The 14,724-nt window shown below is 37.0% G+C and overlaps 1 protein-coding gene across 1 annotated transcript in view; it reads right to left on the bottom strand.

Annotated features, from left to right (window-relative positions):
- Nucleotides 1-5,678, bottom strand: part of POF1B (POF1B actin binding protein) — a 100,878-nt gene extending 95,200 nt beyond the window's left edge. Inside the window, exon 1 of the mRNA XM_052662674.1 lies at nucleotides 5,394-5,678. Within this exon, the coding sequence (XP_052518634.1) occupies nucleotides 5,394-5,678 (285 nt within the window). The remainder of the gene's footprint in view (nucleotides 1-5,393) is intronic.
- Between the last annotated feature and the right edge of the window lie 9,046 nt (nucleotides 5,679-14,724).

Here is a 14,724-nt window from a genome sequence, read left to right as displayed (position 1 = left end):
AAGAATTATAAAGTGATAACTCTGTGCTGGACACCTTCACGTGTTCTCATTTGATACTCATTATAACTCTGCTTGCTTCCCTGGTGGCTCAGATGGTAAAGTGCCTGTCTGCAATGCAGGAGACCTGGGTTCGATCCCTGAGTTGGGAAGACTCCTGGGTTGTGAAGCTACTTATTTGTAGCTCTCCCTGAGACATTACACATAGATTCACTTGTACAGGCATTTTCTCCACGCAATGTTCTCTGTGACTGATCTTTAGGCTCCACAAAATATAAACATCTTTAGTCAATACCTATTGACTTTTATTTTCCTATTGATAGGTCCTATCAAATAGTTCAAGACTTTGGTGCAATGCATAAAGGAGAGACAGCAAGACTGTTGGGATGAGAATTAAATAATAAAAATTACATACATAGTGCAGGATTTTGTTCACTAAATATTGGAAACTTGTTGAACACAACTCTTTAATGTTACCTAATTTGAATTTTAAAACTTTACTTAAAATTAATAAGTAATACACTGTTCCAAGAAAGAAAACCATGGGAGCCTTATAGGTGCTTCAGTTTTAATGACTATGAGAATCACTGACTGTAATAATGGTGACTGAACAGTTTCAAAAGAAGTAGTATCTTTAAAAACCACCTGACATTTATGCTGACAGAATTTTCCAAGGCAAACTGCCATTTGAATAAATTTTCTGAATAGTATGGGAGATGCTTTACCTAGAACCTTTTAAAGCCAGCAACATGGTTAAACACCTGCCTTAGGTTATTGTTGAGATGCTGTTCTGAACTTTGTACAGAAAGAAACAGGTTAAGTTGTAGTGATCTCTCTTTAGATGAAACAAACACTTCTTCAATCTAGGATAAAATTTGTGATTCTGTTCCCATGTAAAGAAAGCTATAGAATGTAAGGGTAATGGAACTCCTTCCCCTCACTGCTTCCCTCCAAGGAAACCCTCTCACTCAAGAGACCCATTCTTGGATTCCTTCTCTTTTACTGAAGGAAAAACTAGGAGAGAAAATAAAGTATCCAGTCACTTTGCAGTGCATGATTTTTGTTTTTAAGAATTAGAAATGTATCTGTTCCATTGGAAGTAAAAAAGGGATGCTATTAAAATGGCTTCTGTTGTGAAGAAAATGTTAGCTCAAATATACTTGTTTAAAAAAGTTTTCACTTTTAAATAGGGTTTAAGAGCATGGCAAATCTGGCAGTTATTTTACCAAGAATTTTCAAGAAAAAAAAATTGAATCACAACAGTTAAAACAAAGTTCACCTCCCTCCCCATTTCCCCCACCACCTTCACACACACACACACACACACACACACACACACACACACACACACACATAATTATAGCTTGTTAGTGCTATTGACTGAAAACAGGCCCAGCAATTTATCAGACTTCCCTTAAACAAAAGACAATTGGCAAGGGCATTTTCACCTAGCAATTAGTTGTACTCAATTTCTATAGCTTCATTTAATTATAAGCACAAAAGGGATGACTAAAGCTGAAAACTCAGGGTTCTTTATCCTATGACCTTATTCCTTTTTCAGGCAACCTACTTCCCTGAACAATCATTCACTTTAGTGACCACACCTTTGAACAACAATTTATCAAAACAACACACCCATCCCCACAGAACAGGAAATTTTTCTGATAGTGTACAGAAATCCTGGCATAGTAAAGGAGCTATCAACAATCTTTGTAACCTAAGAAAAAGAAAAAAAATCATGTAAACAAAGAAAAGCCCAAGTTGAATAATTCTGAGAGCAGAGATCATTCATAAACTCATATTCTTCCCCGGGTTGCTTTCTGGAGTTAAATTTTGTTGCGAGCTTAAAATTTAAAAGAATGGTCATCCATATAACACAATCTCTAAGAGGTCTCTTCTTCCATCAGAACATTTTATTCAGTAAAATATTGATGGCTAACGCACAAAATCATATTTTAAAATGAAATATAGACATACAGAACACCTACAGACTAGATCATGTATGCATGCATGAATGCTAAGTTGCTTCCGTCTTGTTCGACTCTTTGTAACCCTATGGAATGTAGCTGGCCAGGCTTCTTTGTCCATGAGATTCTCCAGGCAAGAATACTGGAGTGGGTTGCCATGCCCTCCTCCAGGGGATCTTCCCAACTCAGGGATCAAACCCACATCTGTTATGTCTTCTGCATTGGCAGCAGGTTCTTTACCACTAGCACCACCTAGGAAGCCCCCAGATCTTGTTTTTCTGTCCTCAATATGGACTCTCCCTAGATAAGCAAATGGGTATTTAGATAATCATGGTGCTTCCTACATAACAGGCACTTAATAAATATGTGCTCAGTGAATGATGGGTATTAAGAATATTTTATTTTGATCAATTTCTCTGTTATAACAGAACTGTTCTGTATGCATGGAAAATAACTTGAACATCATAAAAAGATGAAATTAATGAAAGAGAAATATTCATGTCCAATGTGTATTAATATCAATGCTGTTCATTTGAGGCAGTATTTCATTTTGAATTAATGATGGGTGTTTAACATTCAGGCCTTTTAAAAGGTTGAACCAAAAGGTTTTTGTTCTCTTTAGTTTCATGTAGTTTCTAGAACTCCATTTACTTATAAGACTACATTCAGTTCTAAAATTCACTTATGACCTTGATTATACCTGCTTCTAATTCTTCCAGTTCATATGAATAAACTTAGTAATTTTAATTCTATCATCAATTTAGATAATTTCACCCACAACTGGTTTCTATATTCAATTTTCTCTGAGAAACATTCTGTCAGAAAAAATAATACTGAGAGAATCATAAAATATATCTAATCAATTGTAGATAAGAAACAAAGAAACATTATATCTGGAGAAATTTAAACTATGTTTATGTCTATAAACACTATTTTAGTTCATAAGAAAGCAATAAAGGAAAAACATGTGCTAAAAAGCCAGAAATAGAAAATACTAAAGTGCTGCACAAAGCATTTGTTTAAATCTAAAATGTCTACTACACAAACTAAAAAAGAAAAGCAGTGCAATATCATTTCAGTTTCTCAAAGAGATCATATTTTACTACTGGCAATGATATATATTTTTAATCTTATGAATTCTTTTAATATCATCCAAACACAAAAATGCTAAAAACAATTAAAGTAAAAATTTAATTGAATTCATGATAACCAATCCATTTTCCTAGCTGCCATGGTCACAAATTCGAGCATCAGAATAATTGCTATATACCAACTCAAAATATCTTTGAAACATGGCAATTAAGGAGAGAATTTTAAAAATAAAGCTAAATGAAAAAGGTATTAAGTAATGTGTACTTCTTGCTTGTGCTAGGCATGGTATATAATAAAGCTGCTACTACATCTTACCCATTTCATTAACATGAAGGTAATTTCAGATCAATTTTAGGTCTTACCTTATACAATGCCTTCCTGCCACTAAACAGAGAAAGTAAATAAAATAATAGTTTCTTAGTCATATTCTTTGTGACAGCTATCTTAAAGCTTTCTTGCCAAATTATCTTTTAGCAGATTTATGAATGCCCTCTGATATGTAACTCAGTTTGAAATTTTACCCCCCTCTTCCTCACCCAGCCCTTTTCTTTCTTGTCAACTATAAATAACTTCAGACTTCACCTTCTATTCCAATCTCTTTTCCCAGTTTCTGTGGTGATACTTTCTGTCCTTAAGGCTCTTTGTAAATTCCTTTGGGGAACTACATTTCAGGATGGAGCTAGTCCTATGAGGATCACTTAGCAAATATCTGGTAGAAAGAAGGTGATCCTTGTAAAAAGCTCAACCAGCGTGGTCCAGGTTTATTTAAAAGGAAAGTTGAACTATGGAGTATACAATAAAGTGTGACCCTAAAAGCTCTTCTGTGGTCAATGTTTATAACTTGCCAAATTTCAGCTTTAATTTTTTTTCCTATTTATTTTTCTTTTAGTAGGAAATTGATAAGAGGTTAATAATAATGTCAGGGTAATTTTAGCATACCCATGATAATGGTAACTTGCTGTTTACAACCTTTGCATTGTTTTGAGGCTACTCAGGAACATAGGTGACAGCTACTATTGTTGTTCATTAACATCCTAATGCTTAATATTGGAATGCACATTTGCATTATTATTATCACAAACTAGTAGTTTTGACTTTTTATTTTTCTTCCCTTTAACTTCAATGCAGGTGGCATTTTTCTCAAATAGGTAATTATTGCCAGTAAATGCTTGAGTTTTTCTTCTTAATGTTCCCCTCAATTTAAGCTAGGAGTGAAGTAAAACAGTAAAATTGTGGCCCTTATAGTTGTTCACTTACCTATATTTTTCAAAAATTCTTTTTAAAACAGCTTTATTATATCCCTTATACATGTTGCTTCATATCCAACTTAAAATTGTTAATTTGGGGAAAATAATCCATATTATTCCAAATCAGCATGACAATGCAGCATAGGATATCATTCCGAAGGTTACTTTCTGAGCTGTACTTTTTGATACAGTACTACTTATATCTTTGAAGCATAATTTCAGTTTGGACAGAAGTTTCCAGAAAGCTTTAAGACATGCAAATTTAATGCAAAGACAGTCAAAAATGAAAACAGACATAGAGCTGTTATTTTTATATTGTCTTTCAATGTTCTTTCACATTCATTGGCAAGATTATTAGCACAGATACTAAACTAACCCCTTTAAAAACAAATTTATTTTATTTTAAAGGGTGTCTTAGGCTTCCACTATTTTTAGCTTTCATTTAACAACTGCTTATATCTTGCCTTCCTCAATTCTATATTCACTTTCAATATTCCTTCTACTAAGACATAAATTATCCACCTTGACTATACAAGAACCAGTGTGTCATTATCAGAAGACTAAACGCATATAACAATTCAAATAGACATTTGTGCCTGTCAGTTATCCTGGAGCAGTATACTATTTGCTAAAAACAAATAACTGCTTGTCACTCCGTACATACCATTTTCCCTGCGCCACCATATTTGATTTTTTAAAAAAGCTGTTTACTTTGGATATGAAGTGAACCGGTGAGAATTTATTTTATAAAAAGTTGAGGATTGCTTTATGGTAGCAGTAAAAGAATACCTCAGATTAGATATTCCAATCTAATTCCACAAAAATAAGCCATCCTATATTCTAGTTAGATTGTGAAAATCATTGAAACTGATAAACAAATGGTTACAAGCATTAGTAAACTGATAAACAAATGGCTAGAAAAGGACAGCACTAGAAAAGGACAGCCAGGAGATGGAATTTGGAAGACCTTATATTGCATATAAAAGTGCAATCCAAGAGATAATATTCTGTAGAATAGAGCCAGAGAAGCAGGAAGAAAATAAATGAGTTTGACATTTCCCCCTCTTTGACATAGCTGCCTTTGTGGTACCTGGGAATGGTCACTCCAAACCAAGCTTTGGTAGGAGGAGGCAGTTTTGAGAGGGGAGAGCACTTCTCCTGAGCCGACAGGGTCCAAAGGCTGAACCACCTTGTTCATGGGCCCACTGTAAGTCCTCACTCGCTGGTACACTACAGTTTTTTCTGGAGGCTGCTGGGCTTGGCTTGACTGACGGTAGCAGTGGTAATGCTGGGGCTGGCATGGCAGCACCTCTGGGGACTGCTGAGTCCCACAGCTGCTGCTGCTCTTCTCACTCCAATAGCTTGAGCTCATCATCTTCCCAGTGGTCTGCAAGGTAATGCCCAAGATGTTCTCCCTAAGGAACAAACAGAGAGAGATCATGAAAGAAAGGGGCAGGAAAGCAGACAGGCAGGCACATGTTGAAACCTTTTATTAACCACTGCGGCCTATTCTGGTGCCAACAAGAGACTAGAGTTACCTGAGCAGCAGCAGAAGCAGGTCAGGCAGCTGCAGAGGAGGCAGCAAAGTAGTCGAGTGCAAAAGCAAAGTGGAGCCACCCCAGTGAGATTGCTCCAGGAAATAGTACTGCCACGCCCCTGAGGGGCGGAATCACCAGGCAGGTTTACCTGCCAGGAGAGGCCCTGCTTTGCTACGGAGATAGCTACAAGGCCGCTCAGTAGGCTAGGAAGTCTAGGAAGAGCAGGAATGTGGAATTTCAGGGCTAAAGTCAGAGCTTCCAAATTCCACTGTCTTGGAAATTCACTTGAACTGTAAATAGGTAAAGACATACCCATGCCAAAATTTACTACAGAAAAAAAGTCACAGAAGTCACATGAAGGTGACTTTCCCATGGTTCTTAACCTTAGGAAAGCTAATTACAAGCACGAATATTACCATTCCAGAGTCTCAGACCAAAATAAGGGATATTAGCATAGGCACCATACTAGTTTTTCCAGATAAATTTGCATTCTTTGTAAAACCCAGCTGGTAACTGCAGTTAAGGGGGATTGCTGTGGGGTCTCCTTCTAGCAACTCTCTCTAATTTTGGACCTGTTTAATTTGCTCCAGGCCTCATGTGGCTTTCTAATTTAAATTGAGGAAGATTTGTCTAAATGATGAGATCTGTCAAGAAAAATCTAACCAGTACATAAAATGCTTTGCATTTTAGCATTTATATATTGTTTTGCATTTTTAATATGAATTTATTTATTTTAATTGGAGGTTAATTGCTTTACAATATTGTATTGGTTTTGCCATACATCAACATGATGTATAAAACAGTTTTTTGTTTTGCATTTTTACAAAGAACTGTATCCTGACTTTATGCTTTTTAAATATCTAGTTCTTAAGGGAGCTGCAAGTCTTAAGAGGTGCCTTAATTGATATAATGAGATTTAAATATCCTTAGCACTTATATTTATCACTACTTGAAATCACAATCATATTGCCTACTTATCCACCAGGTTTTGCCTTGCAAGATATTTCAGCACTAAAGAATTCTAGAATACTCTCACTGAGGGTGTCTTCAGATAATGGATGTCTTCATAGTGTGTATATATACCATAGAACCCAGAACACCACCACCATTCTGGAGAGGAAGAAAATATCAAACTGGCTAGCCAGATTTTTAACTGCTGAGTGTACAAAAGGCAGTGATTTATTGGTCATTCACTCTGACTACGTGAGTACGTGGAATATCTTCATTCTCACAAATGTATGAGGGCTTAGAGGGGAGGAAATGAGGCAGAAACACAGAGCGGCTGAAAATCTTCCCAAAGTCAAACTATTAGTAAATAATGAGTCTGTGATTTGAGCAGACAGCTAACTTTAAGCTCTTAGCTACTGTATTATAATGCTAAGTAAAATTTTAAATTATGTTCTGTATCTGGACATCCAATACATCTTCCAAGTAGAAAAATAAAATAGTTTTGAACCATTAGTACATAAGTGATTTTAAAAATAATCTTTGTTTTTTATGGGGGAGAGGTAAGCAAAATACTGAAAATGGACCTTAAAACTTTAAAACAATTAAAATAATTTATTGTATATTTACATTTATATTTATATGCTGTGTGCAGAGCTTTCGAATCTAATCCTTGTTCATTATAATGCTGTTTCTCAAGGCTTAAAATTTAATTAGGAACACGTGATCTGCCAAACAGCCTGGCAAAATGTCATATCAATAACTTGTTAATATCATTAATAGTATCATTTTGAATCAGCTTTATATGTGAATGGGGAATGGATATTACATAAGGTCATCCAGTCAGCTCTGATTGTTGAAATCTGAATTTGAAATACACACAAACACATACAGACAGTGCCATTAATGTCTGCATCCAGTGCTGCTAATATCTCTATTCTAATAACTAAAGTAAGAGATTGAGATGAAAAATAAAAATGCTTTCATCCATACCTGCTCACCATATTTCTTGGATATATGGCATTTTGAGGCAACCACCTTAATGCAATCAGTAAAAATTAATGTGTGAAGTAGACACCTTCTTTTAATTCCTGAGCCTCATCCATCAGTTTTCTACATGCTTAGGTATGAAGAAGAGAGAGCCTGAAGCTCAGGGATAGTATTAATACAAAGAAAGGAAATTAGACACTCTCTGGCAGACAAACCACATCTAAATATGAAACAGATGTTGACCACCCTTGCTCACCTCAGGGAGGTTTATCAATCATTCTCACCAAAGTTTCTGCTCCCTTTCTGAGACGTCATTGTGCCTTCATTGATCTGCTTCTACAATTGTTTTATTTCTCCTTTATGAAGATAATGTTAAAACTCACCTATTTTGATTAATAAATGCATATAAATATATTTGACCATTTACTAACAGTACTTGTTCTGTTTTATACTGGAAAACCCAAGGAATTAACACTTAAGCTTCATGATTGTGCTATGCTTCTTACATTCAGTTCAGTTCAGTTCAGTTCAGTCGCTCAGTCGTGTCCGACTATTTGCGACCCCATGAATCGCAGCATGCCAGGCCTCCCTGTCCATCACCAGCTCCCGGAGTTCACTCAGACTCACGTCCATTGAATCCGTGATACCATCCAGGCATCTCATCCTCGGTCGTCCCCTTCTCCTCCTGCCCCCAATCCCTCCCAGCATCAGAGTCTTTTCCAATGAGTCAACTCTTTGCATGAGGTGGCCAAAGTACTGGAACTTTAGCTTTAGCATCATTCCTTCCAAAGTAATACCAGGGTTGATCTCTTTTAGAATGGACTGGGTGGATCACCTTGCACTCCAAGGAACTCTCAAGACTCTTCTCCAACACCACAGTTCAAAAGCATCAATACTTCTGTGCTCTTCCTTCTTCACAGTCCAACTCTCACATCCATACATGACCACAGGAAAAACCATAGCCTTGACTAGACGGACCTTAGTCGGATGAGTAATGTCTCTGCTTTTGAATATATTATCTAGGTTGGTCATAACTTTTCTTCCAAGGAGTAAGTGTCTTTTAATTTCATGGCTGCAGTCACCATCTGCAGTGATTTTGGAGCCCCCCAAAATAAAGTCTGACACTGTTTCCACTGTTTCCCCATCTATTTCCCATGAAGTGATGGGACCGGATGCCATGATCTTCGTTTTCTCAATGTTGACCTTTAAGCCAACTTTTTCACTCTCCTCTTTCACTTTCATCAAAGGCTTTTTAGTTCCTCTTCACTTTCTGCCATAAGGGTGCTGTCATCTGCATATCTGGGGATATTGATACTTCTCCTGGTAATCTTGATTTCAGCTTGTGTTTCTTCCAGTCCAGCGTTTCTCATGATGTACTTTGCATAGAAGTTAAATAAGCAGGGTGACAATATACAGCCTTGACATACTCCTTTTCCTATTTGGAACCAGTCGGTTGTTCCATGTCCAGTTCTAATTGTTGCTTCCTGACCTGCATACAGATTTCTCAAGAGGCAGGTCAGGTGGTCTGGTATTCCCATCTCTTTCAGAATTTTCCACAGTTTATTGTGATCCAGAAAATCAAAGGCTTTGGCATAGTCAATAAAGCAGAAATAGATGTTTTTCTGGAACTCTCTCGCTTTTTCCATGATCCAGCGGTTGTTGGCAATTTGATCTCTGGTTCCTCTGCCTTTTCTAAAACCAGCTTGAACATCAGGAAGTTCATGGTTCATGTATTGCTGAAGCCTGGATGTAGAATTTCGAGCATTACTTTACTAGCATGTGAAATGAGTGAAGCTGTTTGGTAGTTTGAGCATTCTTTTGCATTGCCTTTATTTGGAATTGGAATGAAAATTAACCTTTTCCAGTCCTGTGGCCACTGCTGAGTTTTCCAAACTTGCTGGCATATTGAGTGCAGCACTTTCACAGCGTCATCTTTCAGGATTTGAAATAGCTCAACTGGAATTCTATCACCTCCACTAGCTTTGTTCATAGTGATGCTTTCTAAGGCCCACTTGACTTCACATTCCAAGATGTCTGGCTCTAGATTAGTGATCACATCATCATGATTATCTGGGTCGTGAAGATCTTTTTTGTACAGTTCTTCCATGTATTCTTGCCACCTCTTCTTAATATCTTCTGCTTCTGTTAGATCCAGACCATTTCTCTCCTTTATTGAGCCCATCTTTGCATGAAATGTTCCCTTGGTATCTCTCATTTTCTTGAAGAGACCTCTAGTCTTTCCCATTCTGTTCTTTTCCTCTATTTCTTTGCATTGATCACTGAAGAAGGCTTTCTTATCTCTTCTTGATATTCTTTGGAACTCTGCATTCAGATCCTTATATCTTTCCTTTTCTCCTTTGCTTTTTGCTTCTTTTCTTTTCACATCTATTTGTAAGGCCTCCCCAGACAGCCATTTTGCTTTTTTGCATTTCTTTTCCATGGGGATATTCTTGATCCCTGTCTTCTGTACAATGTTACAAACCTCATTCCATAGTTCATCAGGCACTCTATCTATCAGATCTAGGCCCTTAAATCTATTTCTCACTTCCACTATATAATCATAAGGGATTTGATTTAGGTCATACCTGAATGGTCTAGTGGTTTTCCCGACTTTCTTCAATATGAGTCTGAATTTGGTAATAAGGAGTTCATGATCTGAGCCACAGTCAGCTCCTGGTCTTGTTTTTGTTGACTGTATAGAGCTTCTCCATTTTTGGCTGCAAAGAATATAATCAATCTGATTTCAGTGTTGACCATCTGGTGATGTCCATGTATAGAGCCTTCTCTTATGTAGTTGGAAGAGGGTGTTTGCTATTACCAGTGCATTTTCTTGGCAAAACTCTTATTAGTTTTTGCCCTGCTTCATTCTGCATTCCAAGGACAAATTTGCCTGTTACTCCAGGTGTTTCTTGACTTCCTACTTTTGCATTCCAGTCCCCTATAATGAAAAGGACATCTTTTTTGGGTGTTAGTTCTAAAAGGTCTTGTAGCTCTTCATAAAACCGTTCAACTTCAGTTTCTTCACTGTTACGGTTGGGGCATAGACTTGGATAACTGTGAGATTGAATGGTTTGCCTTGGAGATGAACAGAGATCATTCTGTCTTTTTTGAGATTGCATCCAAGTACTGTATTTCAGACTCTTTTGTTGACCATGATGGCTACTCCATTTTTTCTGAGGGATTCCTGCCCACAGTAGTAGATATAATGGTCATCTGAGTTAAATTCACCCATTCCAGTCCATTTTAGTTCGCTGATTCCTAGAATGTCAATGTTCACTCTTGCCATCTCCTGTTTGACCACTTCCAATTTGCCTTGATTCATGGACCTGACATTCCAGGTTCCTATGCAATATTGCTCTTACAGCAACAGATCTTCCTTCTATCACCAGTCACATCTACAACTGGGTATTGCTTTTGGTTTGGCTCCGTGCCTTCATTCTTTCTCGAGTTATTTCTCCACTGATCTCCAGTAACGTATTGGGCACCTAATGACCTGGGGAGTTCCTCTTTCAGTATCCTATCATTTTGCCTTTTCATACTGTAAATGGGGTTCTCAAGGCAAAAATACTGAAGTGGCTTGCCATTCCCTTCACCAGTGGACCACATTCTGTCAGACCTCTTCCCCATGACCCACCCCTCTTGGGTTGCCCTGCAGGCATGGCTTGGTTTCATTGAGTTAGACAAGGCTGTGGTCCTAGTGTGATTAGATTGTCTAGTTTTCTGTTAGTATGGTTTCAGTTTTTCTGACCTCTGATGCCCTCTTGCAACACCTACCATCTTACTTGGGTTTCTCTTACTTTGGGCGTGGGGTATCTCTTCACGGCTGCTCCAGCAAAGCACAGCCGCTGCTCCTTACCTTGGACGAGGGGTATCTCCTTACCACCTCCGTTCCTGACCTTCAAAGTGGAATAGCTCCTCTATGCCCTCTTGTGCCTGCTCAGCAGATGAAATAGTAAGAGTTGAGTTCTTTTCTCAGCTGCAGACTTATTCAGAGAATACTTAATTATATTTCTAGCAGTTTTTTTTTTCACTCGGTAATATAGATGCTTTATATTTAGTGCTGAAAAAACTTCATTTATCATGATGGATTCGATTTCCCCTTAGAAGCTAATTTTGTTCTAACAGATCTTTAAAAATCTTTAGTGTTTTTTAGTATAAAGATAATATATTCATTCTTTATAAAATAAAATAACTAAAGATGTGAAAAAGTAGAAAATGAAACTTCCCATATTGATGGTAAGAGCTAGGGAGTAAGGATGAAGAATGTCTACTTTATGTATTATTGGTAATAAAGAAAGTGATTTACATCTTGACTAAGCTGTTTTGACAACCATTTGAAAATTTCCTGATTTTACCTTCTGCATAAAATTGTTACTAGATTTTAATACCTGCTAACTGTAATATGCTACCCAGATATAAAATTTTAAAATATATTATTCACAGTCTATGTGGTGTGAATTTTGTGAAATAGTAGTCATGGAAAAGCAAGTATGAATGTCCCGAGAGGTTATAGGTCTGATTTCTTTAAAGCTTAGCTACCTAAAACCATTATGATAAAATAGTTCAGTAATTTATCAAAATTGATGTACAGAATCTTAGAATATTAAATAATAAAACTAATTATAAATTTAACACCAAATGAGTTTAATCAGCATCAGCTTAGAATATTAAATAATCTTAGGATATTAAATAATAAAACTAATTATAAATTTAACACCAAATGAGTTTAATCAGCATCAGCAGTGGGGTTTTTGTGTGTAAAACTAATCCTGAAACTCCTGTTTCATGGGGCCGGTGCTCAAGTCTATTTTTAGCACTGGCACATTGCTTCAGGTTAATGTTGTAATGGCAAAAGATAAAGTTAAAAGCAAAGTTATTTAGGTCTTTTTACTTTTGGTTATTCTATGATTAGGGAGAAGTATGTTCATAAAGGGTCAATGAACAATGATCAGAGGAAGCTAAAGGCCAAGATAGTGAGATGATTGTGGGAAAGCACCTATGTTTTCCTAAATGGGTCCAAGTCACTTGATTCAACAGAACTCTTTTCCACCCTTTGACAGAACTTACAGTAGAGCTTGCTTAACTGCTGTTAGGAAGCTTTAGACTAGGTAATATTTCAGAATATCAGATAGGAAAAATCATTTTCTTGATTTTTAAAAAATGAATGGTAAAGTTTACATACTGAACAGTTTTGTCTGATATCAAGTCAAAAGTCTATATCAGATTATCAAGTGTCTGATGATGTACATACTTAGAATAGAGATAGTCAGTCCTTGAAAGCCCCTTGATATCTCCTACTATGATATCTGAATCTCTATCCATAAGTAAATTTTAAGTGTGCATAATTTGCTCAGAACTAACTAATTCCAATGTTCCAAGAGCCACACTAGAGAAAATCAGACTTGGATTCAACACAGATTAAATAACTCCTCTGTATGATTTGAATGCTGCAGAACAGGCAACAAACCTCTATGATTCTGGCAGATCCCCAGCGATACCTGACCTTTCCTGTAAAAAAGATTACTTTAGAGGAGCATTTCTCAATGTGTCCTAAATAACACTAGTCTACTGTGTTATATCTGGAAAAGTGATTTATGACCAAGTAAGTTGCCGGGATCCAGCCCCGGTGGATCCAGGGTAATTCGAAGGTGGGGACAGGATCGGCGTCCTAGGGAAAAACTTATTTAATTACAGATGTATAGAGAGATTAGAAACAGATAGTGTAGTAGGAAAATTAGTGGAGAAAAAGAGGCTGAATAACTTGGTTTACGTGGAATACCAATCACCACCTATGTAGGCCACAAACATTTTCCGTTCTCCTGAAGGAGAGGAGGCACTGAGGCCTCCCCTGTCCGATCTTAGAAGCCCAGGCAGAATTAGCAGGCTTGGTGAGTACCCACATTCCAGATGGAAATTCAGCCAGAAAAACGGGGAGCAAGAAAGAATGACACGGGGGAATCAGTCTTTCCAGAAACTGATCCCATTTCTTTATTTTTTAGGTTTGCTTATATACCTTTTGTTACACATAGAGAAAGCCACAAGGGGGTCAGCAGTCCTGACCTTTATCAAAATCAGGTGCTTCGCATAAATGTATTAAAAAAGGTCTTAGGGGTTTTACATCAGCTTCTGGCCATGAGGCCTGCTGACGTTTTATGATCCTTTCTTTCTGATAACCAAAAAACTTATTTTTTCCAAGGGTGTTTTTTCTTAAACCAGCACCACCCTCTGAAGGTACCAGATAAAGTTGCATTCCTATAGGGTGAGGGTGTAGTGGGTTACAATCAAGAAAGGAATTTATTTAACCTAAGGTTAACATGATCAATCTTAAAGGTTAATACTTATTTCTCTTATATGCTAGTTATATTCATTATAAGGGCAGGGAATATGGAGATTTAGCAGCAAACATCAGCCCAACAAATGAAAACCCTTCACCAATGTTCCCCTTAAGATCTATTTAGTCTTAAGACAGTGATAAAGTTACATTTTTACATAGCAAGGACACAGTAATTTATAACAAAGTACAGTGATCTATAACAAAAGAGAAAATTCATTAACTCAAAAGTTCTAGTATTGCTAACATCAAAAACTACTATATTTCCTTTTCTATATTCCAAATACATTGATTAACATATTCCTAGGTGCCTAAGGATATGGAGGCCTGGTGGCAATCATTGACTCAACAATGAGAAAAGCCCTATGCTAATTAAGACTTTCAAGATACTCCAAACTCTCTGTGCTGTTTATGGTTGAGAGGTAGTAAACAATCATGTGCTAGTGGCAGGAGTATGGATAATCCTGTCACACAAACTAGTCTACCAGCAGAGAGGTTTGACCTGAAACACCCTTGTCACGCCCAGGAATTTTTATTGACTTAGAGCTGTAAGTTAACTCCTTCTCCAAGAGAGGTAATGGGGGTCAGCCCCCCGTAAAGTCAGAGGTATAAGTGAG

This window comes from Budorcas taxicolor, chromosome X (genome assembly GCF_023091745.1).
Source record: "Budorcas taxicolor isolate Tak-1 chromosome X, Takin1.1, whole genome shotgun sequence".
Classification (NCBI taxonomy): domain Eukaryota; kingdom Metazoa; phylum Chordata; class Mammalia; order Artiodactyla; family Bovidae; genus Budorcas; species Budorcas taxicolor.
This window is presented reverse-complemented; position numbering and strand designations above follow the sequence as displayed.